The 16,222-nt window shown below is 41.2% G+C and overlaps 1 protein-coding gene across 5 annotated transcripts in view; it reads left to right on the top strand.

The window, feature by feature from the left end:
• Positions 1–16,222, top strand: part of ptprub (protein tyrosine phosphatase receptor type Ub) — a 204,966-nt gene that overhangs the window by 131,533 nt on the left and 57,211 nt on the right. For all 5 annotated transcript variants that reach the window (XM_028980630.1, XM_028980632.1, XM_028980633.1 and 2 more), the window contains exons 8-12: positions 7,781–8,098; positions 9,691–9,800; positions 11,754–11,955; positions 13,190–13,292; positions 13,771–14,044. In XM_028980630.1, the coding sequence (XP_028836463.1) occupies positions 7,781–8,098; positions 9,691–9,800; positions 11,754–11,955; positions 13,190–13,292; positions 13,771–14,044 (1,007 nt within the window). The remainder of the gene's footprint in view (positions 1–7,780; positions 8,099–9,690; positions 9,801–11,753; positions 11,956–13,189; positions 13,293–13,770; positions 14,045–16,222) is intronic.

The raw sequence follows: 16,222 nt of genomic DNA, 5'->3' as shown, positions 1-16,222 counted from the left end.
AAGAATTCTGGCCCTCACAGACCTGTTACTTATTCTATCCTTCACTCATTACATGTATTAATTGTACCTGTTTGAACTGGTTATTTGTATCTACATTAGGAAAGCAGCTTTGTAAGAAGAGATCAAGATTATTAGATTATTAGAAAATTAAATCACTGACAATCTCCATCGTCACTGACATGCCATGTTTGGAGGGGAAAGAATGCTGAGTTGCATTCCAAGAACACCATACCCACTGTGAAGCATGGGAGTATAAACATTATGCTATGGGTCTATTTTCTACAAAGGGGACAGGACAACTAATCCGTTTAAAGGAAAGGATGAATGGGGCAAAAAACTCCTTCCATCAGTGAGAGCATTAAAGATGAAAATGGCTAGATAGATGGCATGACAATGATCTTAAACACACCGCCTGGCCAACAAAGGAGTGGCCATAAAAAAATATTACTAGGCTCCACTCCTCAATCGAATAGAGAATCTGTGCCCAGCGACAGCCCCAAATATCACAGCACTTGAGAAAATCTGCATACAAGAATGTGCCAAAATACCATCTACAATGTGTGCAAACTTGGTGAACACAAATGGTGAAGACATTTGACCTCTGTCATTGTCAACCAAGATTACAAAGTTTTGCATTTGGAAAAATTTTATGACCTGCAGCGAAAGAGACACGTCTTGTACAACTGTGTTTCCCTAAAATGAACCCTGAACCACCTCAGTGTAACACTGACACGAGAACCCAGATGATGCAGACAGAAAGCTGAAGACATGCACCTAGCTGAAAGACATAGGTGCCAGAGTCAGTCTTCAGTCCAGGATCAAGGATGTATACGTGGCTCCTGTTGTGCTGAGGATCATGACAATGATGTCAACAATATACGACAACTGAGCTACAGATCAAGTGTGAATTCATGGTGAGGTGATGTGGTATTTTTCACTCTCATGAAAGGAGATCATATTTGAGGGAAGAGTGAAGGAATGAAGACTCTCGGGAGTGAGAGGTATTGTGTTGGATAAGGTCTTGCAGTGTTTGACAGAGTAAATTAAGGGTACACTGTGGTGCACACACACACACTCGGTCACGTGAATGAAGGGAGTGAGCAAGTGAGAGAGCGAGGCCTTGACTGATGAATCACCAGTGACCTCAGAGGAGCCGTAGCATCTCAGCTCGATACCCAGATTAGCGGGGAAATGAGACTGGCCTCAGGAGCACCTCCACAAACAAACAGTGCAAGCTGCTGCTGTGATAAAGGGTCCACCAGCAACAGGAGGTGACATCAGATTACTTTTCAGATTCAACCACAAAAATGTCTGAAACAAAATACACTTATCTGATTGAAAGACTTTTAAAACCAACTTAAAGCACATGCTAAAAGAAAAAAAAAAAGATTGTCACATGTGATACACACCAGCACAGCACACGGTGAAATGTGTCCTCTGCATTTACTCACTCACCCTGAGTGAGCAGTGGGCAGCCATGACAGGCGCCCAGGGAGCAGTGTGTAGGGGCGGTGCTTTGCTCAGTGGCACCTCAGTGGCACCTTAGCGGCTCGGGATTCGAACCGGCAACCTTCTGATTACGGGGCCGCTTTCGTAACCGCTAGGCCACCACTGCCCCAAATGTGTGCTGGAAATGTGTAGTGGTTGGTCAAGAGCCATGTTTATCTCTTTATACAGAAACAAATGTAATCTTAGATTGTGAAAAATTGACTTTTACATGCAGCGGTAACGGCTAAATCATGCAATAAAAAAGGGGAAAAAAAATCACTTATTGATGATTTAAAGTGTATGACCAAATTGCAATAAATTATGAGGCGCACCTTAGGCCATATATCAAGAAAATCTGCACTATCACTGTCTTTTTTATTATTGGTTATATTTGGCCAATGCTGTATTTTCATTATTCTTCTGGTTTCTCACAAAGTCTTGATAGGGGTTGACATAGTCTGGCAGTCAGTCTGGCTGTCCACACAATTGACTTGTTAAAAGTTTTACGCCGGGTGCCCTTCCTGATGCAACCTTCCCCATTTACCCAGGCTTGGGACCAAGAAATACATTGTCACTTGCGTCCCCAGTGGCTGGGTTAGTAGCATTTATATTTTATTTTAGTAGGTGATGAGGCAGGAAGTTTACAAAAATGTATATTTTGTGTCCTATTTATTTATATATTGTATTTCATGTGCCGCATCTGTTTTTTGTTGTCTACTTTTATGTTGCACTGTGTAAACTGGAGCCGCTTCTTCTCGTCTCTGTGTATATCTGTACAATATATGTAAGAGATGACAATAAAGTCTTTGACTTTGACTTTGACAAATACCATTCACACGAACAAGGAAAATAAACTTTATAAAGTTAATTGTGAAAGATAATACTCTGTCAGTTCTTCTCACTGATGGTTGTCATTCTGTTTCATTTGCTTTTTAATGGCTAGCGAAGGCTAGAAAAGGTAGAGTTGACTGTATACCCAACAATCCAAGGAAATGCCATTATTAGTTGAACTGAAATTGTCATATTTTTCATGCAGATGGCTCTCAGTATTCTGTCAGTTACTAAGCCCCACTCAGCTGCCTTTTGTGTTAAAAAGTTCACTCTGAATAGGAAACTTGTAGCAGCATTTTATGGGCTCATGCTATGTCCTCCCTCAGTGTCCTCTCTCTCTCACTCAGATTGCTTATCCTAGGGGTATGCCTATGGATCATCTATCTTCTTATGCCTGGTGTTTTTTGTCATCCTTTCATAGTGACGGTGTAATGATTTTTTGGAGCCCAGCATGTGCTTCCTGCCTGTGGGCACGGCTGGCACACTGGTGCAAGAGTACTGGTTCTGTCGGACTGATGCACAACAGTGTTCTACCATTTATTCCCCTTACGATTTATTGTTACAGCCCCACAACAGCACAACCTCCTGGATTTTGGCATATATCTCTTCCACTACATAAACTTTTGCTCAGTTTTTTTGCTCCAATGTAGGGGTCATTAGCCGCAGTGTACATGCACCTAAATGCAAGACACCGATGATTAATATGGAAGATCTGAAATCACACTTTTGCAGTTCTGTAGAAGGGCTTAGAGTTTGAGAGGCATAACTGTTTGTTATTAGAGCAGGGTTAGTTATTTCTGCAACAATATTAGCGTGTTGGTGGTGTAATTTTAGAGTTAAACAGTATGGTACAAAAATCCACTGTGTCTGCTGTATGTACATATATTCAGCTACAGAAAATGATTTTTGCAAGATTGTCTGTCTGAGTAGCTGTAGATGGGTGAGTGTGTGCATGTGGAAGACATTATTCCTGTTTTGAAGGGGAGGAAATAACACAAAAAAGACAAAAATCCCTTATAAACTGCAGGTAGGGATTAGAAATTAAGTGAAAGTGAAATGATTGTCATACGCAGCACAGGACACAGTGTGCACAACGAAATGTGCATACTAGAAGTACTTATTCTCTTAGTACTAATAACAAAGTTCAAAAACATATTCAAGATGGCTGCCACTGCAAAGGCAGTGAATGACCCAGTTAACTCACATGTGGCATTATGCCATCCACAATTCTGAATACCCTCTCCAAAATCATTAAACACAACTCACTCAGCACTTTGTGAGAGGCTGAGGTCAAGTGGTTGATGTGACAGAGAAGTAAGGACTGTTTTGATCATTGCCATGGCTCGTTTAAGAATCACTATATTATGTAAGTAAAATAAACACTGATGAACGTGTGAGTTACAAGGGAGCTTTGCATTTGTCTTTTTTGCCTTGATAATCATTTATATTACATTTACAGCATTTATCAGGCGCCCTTATCCAGAGCGACTTACAATCAGTAGTTACAGGGAAAGTCCCCCTGGAGCAATTTAGGGTTAAGTGTCTTTCTCTGGGACACAATGGTAGTAAGTGGGATTTGAACCTGGGTCTTCTGGTTCATAGGCGAGTGTGTTAACCACAAGGCTGCAATCACCCTCACTGACCTACAGAACAGTAGCATCAATTTCCATTTTACTTTGATTTCCATTCAAATCAGATTTTACTGAGATTAGTATAATGTTAATTATATGGACTTGGTCATATTCCTGGAATATTGGTCATATTCCTGGAATACTCAAGTGTGTTACTTACAATTTTACAATCTACCCATCAAATTTAGGATTGACTACAAAATCCTACTTTTGACCTATAATGGTCTCGCTCCACCTTACCTGAGTGAACTCTGAGACACGCCCCCTGCGATCAATGGGTGCGGGTTCACTACTGGTACGCAAAGTACAGAAGGTCACAGCTGGGAGCAGATCCTTCTCATATAGAGCTCTGCAGTTGTGGAACCGCTTGCCAGTTAGTGTTCTGGACTCAGATTCAGTCTCAGTGTTTAAATCTAAACTGAAAACACATCTATTTTCTCTAGCCTTCTGTTAAAGTCACAGACACATTGTCAATTATTAAGTCCACTTTATCACACAGTCCCCCTGTTAAGCACACAGTGTTAAATTCACCTTAGTTAGGGTGTCCTAGTTAGGGTACCAGGCCACTGTTGCACAAATATACCACTATTACCACATATTTCAGTATCAGTTGTACAGTGCCACCGTCTGCCGCTGCTTCTGTTTGTTTTCTCCGAGATACTGAATCAAGCGCACAGACTACTGGCAGAATCCAGTGAAGAGACCAGCAGATAAATCCTGGTTCCTGGCAACTGCTAAACAAGGACTTCACATGAAACGAACCAGAGAGTCACCACAGCCACCAACTATAGGGCCTGTCAAAGCCTATTGAGACATACTGTATGTGATTTTGGGGTATATAAGAAATAAATGTTGTTGTTGTTGTTACTTCTGTAGATATGTGTATATGTACACCTATCAGCCATAACATCATGGCCTCCCAGGTAATATTGAGAAGGTTCCTCTTACCTGTTGAGGAATTAAATCCACTAGACTTCTGAAGGAATGCCATGAAAGTCCTGTAAGTCGTTCTGTCCAACACACCTCACAGATGCTTCACAGGACTGAGATCTGAAAGATTTGGAGGACATGTCCACATCTCCACTTGATGTGCATGGACACCCATAAACAACAAAGCCAGCCATCTTAGTTTAGCTCTTGAAGAGTCAATGTGCCCAACTCCAAAAACAAAATGGTCACTGCCTAATATTTCCCTGACAATGTTCGGGCTTAATATTGATTACAGATTCTCCAGTGGATTTTGTGGCTAACAAGCATCGCTTGCTTGAGTCGCTTGAGTCTTCTTTCCGCAGAGATGCCAGTGCATTAGCATTACAGAATTTACCTTTCGACACCCCCATGTGTCAGTATTACCTGGACTAACAAACCAGAACTTGTCCCATGTTCTCTCCACCTGCCATAGGCAATTAGTATGCTGTTGACCAGGCACAAGGCCACTTGCTTTGGGCAACAGACCATCTAACTCTGGTGCCAGTGTGTGGGTGCCCTGGCACTTCCTTTTGAGGACAGTGATCTGGGTAAAGGGTAGACTGGCACAAAAGTCCACTTTTCTCAGGTCTTCAATGAATGCACTGTTATGCACTGTTAGGTTTTGTTTGGAAGTTCTTGGCAGTCTGAGGGGACTGTTTATTCAAGACGATCAATGGTGTCATTAAGACAATCCGTAAAATGAATTTCAGTGCCCTGGGTGTCTCTCATAATCTTTGTCTATTTAAACCAGCTGTTGTTGAGCCTCAGCAATAATAGCAATATGAATAAGAGTCTGCAGCAAATGATGTGGGATAAAATCACAGACCTGATTATATGTACTTTTGTAAAGGAATAAAAAAAAAATTATATTATACTTTATTTACAAGCACTTATATTTTCCATATAATCTTGTGCTATTGAGACAAGAAGAATAAATCAGAAATGTTTTAGTTATTTTCTTTTACAAAAAAAAAAATGTATTTCACTGAAAGATAGCAAGCAGTTCAAGTGTCCCTAATTCAGCCATTGCTGCAGAAGCAAGAGAAGATTTCCTTTTGATTTTTTTGTGATATGTTGTGTGATTATGTGATTATTCCCTTTTGAAATGAATATGTGCCTCAGGGCAAAGACATTGTCCTCACAGATGCACTGCAGTGCAGCACCAGTGCGCTTTAGCACACAAGCCAGTGGGGAGTAAAGACCTTGGCCAGGATCCTTCAACTTTTTGGGGGGAGGGTCACCCACATCATATCTGACATTGAACATTTGTCACAAGGTGCAGTTTGACAAGACCAGTAAGGCAATAAATACATGTTTATTATTGTTGTCAAGAATCTTCTATTCTGTCTGTAATGAGCTGTGACAAATGCACCCATTGATGTTCTTTCCGGGTGTCCTTGGCTCGTCCTTAGTGGAAGCATGGATCTCTTCCCGAAAAAACACTGAATAACTTGTGCTGCTGTAGACAAGCCTCTCTCTATCCAGCACTGTCTTTAATTCTGCCGGTGTCGAAAGTGGATGGCACCACCATTATGCATTTATTCGCTGCAGGAAGAGCCTTGTTGGCCTGTTGCTGGGTTAACCCTGCAGTATCCAGCTGCAACCTGGCAACGCAAAAAATAGGCACCACCCATCGACGACCATAAGTGGCAATCACTAGCGTCCTTGGACAGGGCTGGTATTCTTATTGCCGTGTGGCCAGGGGCTAAGAGACTAGCAGGCACTCAATTTGGTCAGTGACACGGACGCGATAGTTGGTCGGGAGCCTGTCTGATTCATTAGCATAATTGGCTTGAGTTGTCCCTGGGCTGGCAGGGTACTCTGGTGGCCTGCCCAACGGGAGACTGTTTGACCCCTCTGCCCTGGTTTTTGGCCATGGTTGCACCCCTGCCTGTGGTTTAAAAGTCAAACAGCGTGTCTCTGTGACACTGGGAGTACTGCTAATGAAAGTAAACTTTTATTAGGGCATAAGACACTTCCACTTATTTGGCTGCACTATAATACCTGAGAAAGTTACAATGTAGAACGAATCTCCCCTAAACTGAATGTCATCATTTTTACAGCATTTATCAGACACCCTTATCCAGATCGACTTCAATCAGTAATTACATGGACAGTCCTCCTGGAGCAACTTAGGGTTAAGTGTCCTGCTCAGGGACACAATGGTAGTAAGCGGGATTTGAACCTGGGTCTTCTGGTTCATAGGCGAGTGTGTTACCCACCAGGCTACTACCACCCATCAGCAGACATGCTGGAGCCAGTGAATTTTCTAGTCATGATAACCTGAGCCACTGAGATTGGTTCCAACATGACATTGCAGCGGAGCCAGATGTTCTTACAGATATCTGAAAAAGAAATATTAAAATATTACATTGGTTCACATTCTCTTCACTGTCTTTTCAGGCTGTCTTACAGTCTGTCATATCTACACTACCCTGCACTAACAGTTTAGGGTCAGTTGACTGGAAGCTTCACCCACGTGAGATTTTTATGTTAAAACACAAACAAAACTTCAGGCAAAACATGCAATCATGACATGTGGTCAAAATAATTTGGTTGCAACTTTTTCTTTTCATATCCTTTTTTTCTCATGTCAGAAACATTTTTTTTGTTTTGCTCAAAATTAGAAAAATTTTGTTCAATTATTTTGCCACAAATCTACATTGTTTCTGTCCGCCACTGAATATCAGACAACATATCCTTGGCTTATGAATGGAATATTATCTTCACAACTTTAGCAGCAACAATTACGTTCCAATGGAATACACATCTGTAACTTTGAACAAGCTTTTGAACAGTGTAAGTAATTGAATTGATTAATTCTGTGATATAGTTACTGATCTTTTTCTTCTCTTCTCCAGAGCCCATGCGAGCCCTTCGGGGTCTCACAGCTACAGAGATCCAGTCTCGACAGCTGACATTGCAGTGGGAGCCGCTGGCCTTCAACCTGACCCGATGCCACACCTATTCTGTCTCACTTTGCTACCGCTACACAACAGGTGGGGCCATTGGTGGGCATAACACCACTGTGCGTGAGTGCCTGGCAGTAGAGCATAACTCCTCGCGCTTTACCCTGAGGGATCTTCCTCCCTACCATACAATCCACGTCCGCCTCACGCTGGCCAACACTGAGGGCAAGAAGGAAGGGAGAGAGGTCACTTTCCAGACAGATGAAGACAGTGAGTATTTTATAGACTAAATGAATACATGGATGGTTGTGTCCCAACCTGAAAACCATTTCACTACCACAAACATAGACAACGAATCATTGGGAGCATTGCATAAAACACTTTTTCATTTTCCTAGAATAAGAACACATTGAGAATACTAGTGCTGCATTGTCAGTATTCTTAAGTGATCTCATCATGTACCCATGTGCTTTCTTTTTACTTTCAAAATCCAATTAAATATTCCTTTAAAAGCCATTAATTGTAGGGAATCTAAGGTATTTGTGCTGCTGGATCAGATGTTTTGATGTTCATTACCAAACCATTTACTGCTCACATAAAGCTGTTCCCTTGAGGGACACATGAAGGACAGAAGAACACTTTTAGAAATTTAAGAATATATGAGGTGTATTGGTGGATCCTGTTCCCCAAAACATCGGGAAATGCAGTATTATCCATTAGAAAGCAAATTGAATGTTTTCTCTCTCACTCTCCCCATCTCTTACTTCATTAGGGTGCTATTATCCACACAATCCCATGTGGTGGGCCTGACCAACATCTGTGGTCGGCATGGCTCGAATGTGCCCAGCTGTTTGCATGAGTTTGTCAGTGGTGCTTCACTTCATGCACAAGAGCTGCTGGAGCTCCTCTGAGGCCTCGAAAGAGATGCATCAGATTCTTATTGTGTTACTGTCTTGACTTGACAAGATGGTCCTGTGGATGACTTAACATTCATCTCTGGGCTCATGCATTGTCACATTGCCAAAAAGCCAGATTTTGGGGGAAAGGGTTGTGAGAGGGACCACTTCCACTTTATCTCAAATTCAAATTTTCAACTTCAAATTTTATTTGTCATGTAAACAGTCATACACGATATGATATGCAGTGAAATACTTGTATCTATGTTAGATTATGTGCTATGTTCTCACGACACATTGGCGTAGGACGAATGCGGAATAGTGGACTGAACACCACAGAACAATTTTTTTCTGCTTATTGAAGCCACTGTTGCCAGAAAATTTGGAGAAAAATTATCGTACACATCCAATTTCCATTCTGACTTTGGTCAGACAATATATGATCATAGACTGTACATATTATAGTGTATAATACAACATTTACCTACAGAATATTTGTAAAAAACACCTCTGGGCACAGCATGAAACTCATAGCCATAGAAGTGCTGTACACATATCAGGCAACCACAGTCAATACTGGCACTACTTAATAACGAGAATGTTTATACTGCCGCCAAACAATCACCAAACAATATTGTTATTATATAATCGATTATTTTCTGCACTGCACTGCACTGCAAAAAAAGGGAAGGGATACACATTATATATTATATATTATAATCTCTTCAAAAGATGCGATCAGCAGCCCATCGCCCGCCCCCGTATGCTGACACACACACACGTCTGCAGTTAGCTTTTTTGAGATTGACAGTGAATCACTGGTCATGTCAGCACTGGTAAAACACACAGCTCAGACGCACACTCGGACAGTATACACACACAACATGAACAGAGGTCCTCCTATGTGCACATTTGAGTTAAACTAATTAATTGTTTCAAACACCAATTTATTTTTCTTTCCTGTAGTTCCTGGTGGCATCGCCTCTGAGTCCCTGACCTTCACCCCATTGGATGACATGATTTTCCTGAAGTGGGAGGAGCCAGTGGAACCCAATGGTCTCATCACCCAGTATGAGGTAGAGTACAGCTGGAGGTCAACTATGCCTCCATTCCCACAGTCCTCAACTCATCTGTTCCTCTGCTCAACCCTCATGACTGCCCCTTCTACTAGCATTAGCAGTAGGTGACAGAGGAAGTGACATGGAGACTAAACTTTTTTTTTCTTCCTTTCTTTACTGTCACAGTAAAATGATCCTAATAGCTACAGTAAGTTTGGCAGGAGTGTGTCAGAGATGCTTACTCTGCTGGAAAGCTCTGCTGTAAATCTGTCACAATAGCTTACCATAGTTTGTAGCTGCAAACTATGTTGTTTTTTATAATTAGAATGAATTGTTTTATTTTATTGGTGGATGTATGGGCAGAAAGGTTCTGACTGCATAATGTAAATATATTTGCATCAAATGGAGCAGAGTTTTGTCACATGACCTCGAACATTCTGAAAGACTGGTTTTCAGATAAACTTTTCAGATGACAGCAAAAATAATGTGGAGAAACGTTAAATCAGAAAATAGAACCGAAACCTTGTCTTCCCAGTTTCATTTTATTGGCATTTGCCTTTAAGATTAATTGGTCTTTTAATCTCTTGTCTGCATGAACTCGTTCTCTCATAAATAGCTTTTTTCAGAATTATTATGTGCATCATATTTCACAAATAATAATGACCATACACAAGGGTGAAGGAGGACAACATGCTACAAGATGAAGCAGGTTTTGACCCAGTGACTCAAATTAAATAAAACTGTGATTCAGGAAGTACCCCATTTATATTGTGAAATATGAACAGGCTGAAAAGATAGCTTTGAGTTGGTTAGTGTGCACTTCTAGAATCTGTCCCTCACACCTACATGCATTCACATATTTTCACATGCTGCCACTGTAAATCCTCATGAAGAGTCTGTGTCAGCATCTCGCCCAGGGATTTGCTGTGTGTGCGCTCTCACAGTGTGAGTATTTCTCAAGATGGCTCTAATAAATGAATGTTTTACACCCTTCTCTGCTTGTCACAGGTACTGCACATCAGTGCATGTTTAAAATACTTCTACTTATCTAGTGCATATCTGGTGACAAAGATTTATTTATTGGGATTTATGATCATTGTTATAAATATTGTGTGCCCTCCAATTGTATGGTTCCTCTTTTTTATATCATACAGAAACACACCATGGTAAAAAGTGTTCTTACATATGCATGATTGTGAGTATTACATCTTGCCATAGATGCCACTGTGAACACTTATATATTTAAATATTAAGTAATTTCAGATGTACCATTCATGTCCCATCCAGTGAGTTGAAATGGGGTCTGGTCAACTTTTTCTCCTACTCCTGTTCCATCTCCCATTATCTCTGTGCTTGACATACATTTACATAAGACCGGAGATTGTGCAAGGAGTCGTAGTGTAAAGCCTTGCCTAATCCTGTCCTAGCACTTATCACTGACATGCAGGCTGTGTTGGTATACTTGCAGACTATTGTTCCAGCTGCAAAGCAAGGGTGACGAAAAAAGCAATATTTTGTGGATCAGCTCACCATCTCCTCCAATTCAGCCTGTCTCCACCCACTGTCCTTGGATGTCAAAAGGTGTTATATGGCAAATGTTATCATGGTTGTTAACAAGGTAGCCTTGACTGCCAGGCTTGCAGCGCCCCTGTAAATTGTAAAATGAATTTAAGATGGCGTTAAATGAGACAAGCAAAAAGATGAGACTGTGAGGTTTAAGCAATTGGGAGGGCCATTGGACCCTGGGCTAAATGATTACCTCATGTACATTAGGGCTAAAGGGTTTGTATTGTGGTGCTGGTGGGTTAATCAAACTGATGTCAGCCTGGGGAGAACAGGGCCTTTCCCTTCTTTCTGGCCCATATGTAAATTATACAGTGGTTCTCCCTGAACCATGGTCGAGGTTACAGTGATAATTCTGGACAGACATAATTCTGTCTGACCTCACCTGTTTTTTCTGTTTAATTGCAGATCAGCTACCAGAGCATTGAATCATCAGATCCGGGCATAAATGTTCCCGGCCCTCGTCGTACTGTGTCTAAACTGCGGAACGAGACCTATCACATGTTCTCCAACCTCCATCCAGGAACGACCTACCTGATATCCGTCCGGGCCCGCACAGCCAAGGGCTTTGGTCAGACGGCCCTCAATGAGATCACCACTAACATTTCAGGTGAGTGTGTGTTCCATTTCACTTCTAAAAGCCAGGGAATGTTTTGTATGAGCGGATGCAGGAAATGGGCCTTGAAGGAACATAATTGAGAGACTTTTAAGCTTGAGTGAATAAATCTTATCTGTGCGGGATGAGTGCATGTCTCTGAAAATGCTCAGCTGTGCCAGGTGAAATTTCTGAGCTCCACATTAGCATTCAAAAGCCTTGTCAGAGACGCATCCTTGCTGTTTTTCACACCCCATGTAATTTCATAAGTGCTGAAACGGAGTGGAGAGGAAACAAAGACAAATTAGTAATATTACAAAGGATTTAATAAATCGATCCACTTCACTTCCTGACTCAGGTGATACTTTGATGTGTGTTTGTTTGAATGATGACGTGATTATGTGTGTGTGTGTTCAGGTTTAGAAAAAAACGGTATGTTTCACACCAACTTTGATGCTCAAAACAGCCAGACAGTGAACAAGAGAAATCGGAGCATCTCAATTATATCCATAAACTCAGGCTGCCATTAGTCAGAGACCTGCTCCTCCCCATCATCATGACTTATGATGGAAACCCACCCCCGGTGTTTCACCGGCTTTTTAATATTGCATGTTTCTCATGCAATATTGGGCAGGAATGCTTAATGCCACTGTTTGCCCATTCATAGGAGTGTATTAGCGTATTAGGCTCTTTAATTATGGATTTACCGCTCAATCACTTTTTGGCGGGTGGGAGTCAACAATGGAGCTCCAAGCCAGAGGAGGAGAGGTAGAAGAGAAAATTCCCATACCAGCACGCTGCACCACCATCAGGATGGATAAATATGGCCAGATATGCCGTCATGTTGAATAGATTAGTGTTGTTATTTCTACTTTAACTGAAGGCTGCTGTTGTGGCTGCAATTTTCCATTTTCCAATTTTCCGTTTAATGCTACGATCATTGATTTCTCAGTAATTGTTTGCCATTTCTCCCCTTCTCTAATTGTCCGCCGATATTAAAGAGAAACTTTATTGCTCACTGTAGACGCGTCTAGGGACAGCCATTGTTCGATTGGCATGTGAAATTTATGTGTGAATAGTAAAGGTAATATGTGATTATTAAAGTGTGTGTGTGTGAGACTAGCCTGCAGCGTTTATTATAGGACAGTGAGTGTCTGTTTATTAAAAGCTGTCTCCAGTCATGGTTTTCACTTTTTATTTGTTTCTGAGCATTAACATCGTTGCCACATTCTACTTTTCACCCCCTCAGCTCCCACATTTGACTACGCCGATATTCCTTCGCCATTGAGAGAGACGGAAAGCACCATCACTGTGCTTCTCCGCCCGGCGCAAGGCAGGGGGGCTCCAGTCAGGTGAGAATCACTTCATCAAGTCACATCTATCTCATTATCCACGTTGCGTGATGTCATGTTATTTTTAGTTCATATAGAGACACACTAGTGATAAACCATGTCATCACAGTCCCTTCACGTCCGTCATTTACTTCATTCACTGATAATAGGCTGTTTAATAATCCCTGTGACTTCACACAATAACACAATGGCCATAACGCAACTGCTATGTAATGAACACTATTGTTTAATGTCTGTATTGTTTTTCACTCTCATACTTTAGTGTCACATAAAGCATACTAATAAAACATACTAATGCTAACATATAAGTGTTACTGAATGAGAACACTGTTGACATGTTACTTTTCTACTTTGCATAACTTTAACTTCTGGAGTCACAACCATTTTTACATTGCAGTCCCACCATTGTATCCCAACCACTGACATTGCTGTCATTAATTTAACATTTAAAAGAAATATAATTTGTTTGTGTGTGTAGTATGTACCAGGTGGTGGTGGAGGAGGAGAATGTGAGGAAGGCGAAACGTGAACTTGGAGCACAGGAGTGTTTCCCTGTGCCCACGTCCCACATTGAAGCCCAGGCACGTGGTGTCCCCCACTACTACTCTGCTGAACTGTCCCCCAGCAGTCTCCCGGAGGCCACGCCCTTTACTGTAGGGGACAACCACACCTACAATGGCTACTGGAACCTGCCGCTTGACCCTAAGAAGAACTATCTCATCTATTTCCAGGCCATGAGTAACTTCCGAGGCGTGAGTGGCACCATCTTTAGACTAGAATAAAATAAAACTTCCACTAATGGCATTTAACTTTCACAGTCAGCCTTCTTTGTATGATTTGAGAGCAAACATTAAATGCTTTTTATTCTCTAATCCTGTTTGTATAATCCATCGCTTCTCCCAAAACTGGCTCGGCATGTTGAATTACTTAGAGCCCTGTGAAGAGTTTACTTGTGGAGGATAGAGTTGACTGGCTATTATTAGAAACCAGCTATAATTGAGACACTTTTTTTATTGAATAAAACATAGATTTTATGATTCATTTTCAACTAAATCATGTTACATTCAGTAAAAAACAAAAAAAATAATTATCTTGTTTGCTTCTCTCCTCTTCCCATACATTTTATTTCTATTCTTTTTGCCAGTACAAGCTTTACATTTCTTGCCCTGCATTTTTGTGCTTTTTATGGTCTGTATAATCTCCGAACTTGAAATCTACCTTTATGCCACATTTGCACAATGGGTTGGGCCCTCTTTATATTGAGAGGCCAGCCTTGCAGGAAGACTTGCATTGTCAGACTGTTTAGACCAAAACACAAATATGGACCAGATATTATCCAGGGGTGGCACTGAAGTGCCACATCAATGTCACTGAAGAGTGACATTGGTTTTCAGTTGGTAGGCATAGACCTTGACTTTTACCCACCCAGATATTTTCAGCCAGCAGCTGTGGTCTGAAAGTGACCACTGATGAATGCCTGAAACTGTACATACTTCCAGCAGGTCAGGTTGTGGCTGTGTTTGTGTGTTACCCAGACTTTGCTCTTTGGGTTCCACACCAATGCACAGTGGGCACCACTCACCACAAGCAAACCGACTTCTGAGTGTGTGTGTGTGTGTGTGTGTGTGTGTGTGTGTGTGTGTGTGTGTGTGTGTGTATATGTCAGTGCATGTGTGTGTTTATGGATAAGGCTTTGTTTTGGCTGCTGGCAAACAAGCACCCGTGACCTACTGCAGGGAGGCAAGCACTGTGCCTGGCACCATGCTGCCTGCATCTCCCCTGGTGCTGACAGCTTCAGTGCACTAATTCCAGCACAGATTTCACTTTGCCTGTCCTACAGGGCCTATAGGCTCCAGAAATAAAAACAGGAAACTCTGTAGTACTTTCTAGCAGCCTGATGTGGTCTTCTGTGGAACAGACTGGCTCTTCTTATAGGACTGTTTTGTTGGATATGTGGCGGATGCATTGAATATAATTGAGCAGTTTAAAATGGAAAGAACGGTAGATTTTCTGGAACAGATTGTTTTGACATTTAAGGGGAAAGGTTGCTGAGATTACATGTGCTTAAGAAGTCAATTTGTGATTGAAAGTACACTGAATTACACTGGAAGAAATGCTGTTTATGATGATGTATATCACAGGTTTAATAGTTTTAGTCTTTTGGGTACACATATTTCTGGACACATGATCCATGAATAAATATATAGTAGTTGCATCAATAAATGCAAATTGAATACTTGAATTACAATTGAATATTGTAATTAGCTTCAAAACTGTTCAATTATCTAGTCTAGTTTCACTCAGTCTAGTCTACTTTCACTAGAATTTGCATGTTCTCCTCATGTTTCCCCTACAGGTCAGGTGCAACATTAACTGTCCCTTTTCTATTTTTATGAGACTGCTCACATCTTGGATAAGTGAGTTTAGAAAATGGGGTGCAGACAGTTTGTATGTTGAAATGTTGTGTTGGTATTAATGGCTATAGCAGCATATTATATAGACCTCTAATAAATCAGAGTGTAGGTGCAAATCTGTGGAGCAAATGACTGGTTTGGTCTCCTGGAATCTTTTCTTCAGTATAATAATTAGTGGTGGGCCATTATTGGCGTTAACGTGCTGCGTTAAGGTGAGACTCTTATCGCACGATTAAAACATGCTGCGTTAACGTGAGACTTTTATCGGGCGATAAAAAAATTATCGTCGTTAATCTATTCACAAAGTTGGGTTGGAAGCTGGGTCTATACTACGCAAGCTATTGTGCCGGAGTTAAATGGTTACACTAGATTTATAAGTATATTTCTTCTTTCTTGTGTCTTTTAGTTTCTTATTTCCTAAAGACTTTTATATAATCTCTTGGGTGTCAGCTCATCATTTGTGGTTCAAGAAACGAAATCAAAATTTACACAATGCAGAAGAAGAACCACTACACT

This window comes from Denticeps clupeoides, chromosome 5 (assembly GCF_900700375.1).
Source record: "Denticeps clupeoides chromosome 5, fDenClu1.1, whole genome shotgun sequence".
Taxonomy (NCBI): domain Eukaryota; kingdom Metazoa; phylum Chordata; class Actinopteri; order Clupeiformes; family Denticipitidae; genus Denticeps; species Denticeps clupeoides.
The sequence above is the reverse complement of the archived record's forward strand: the minus strand, read 5'-3'. Positions and strand labels throughout refer to the sequence as shown.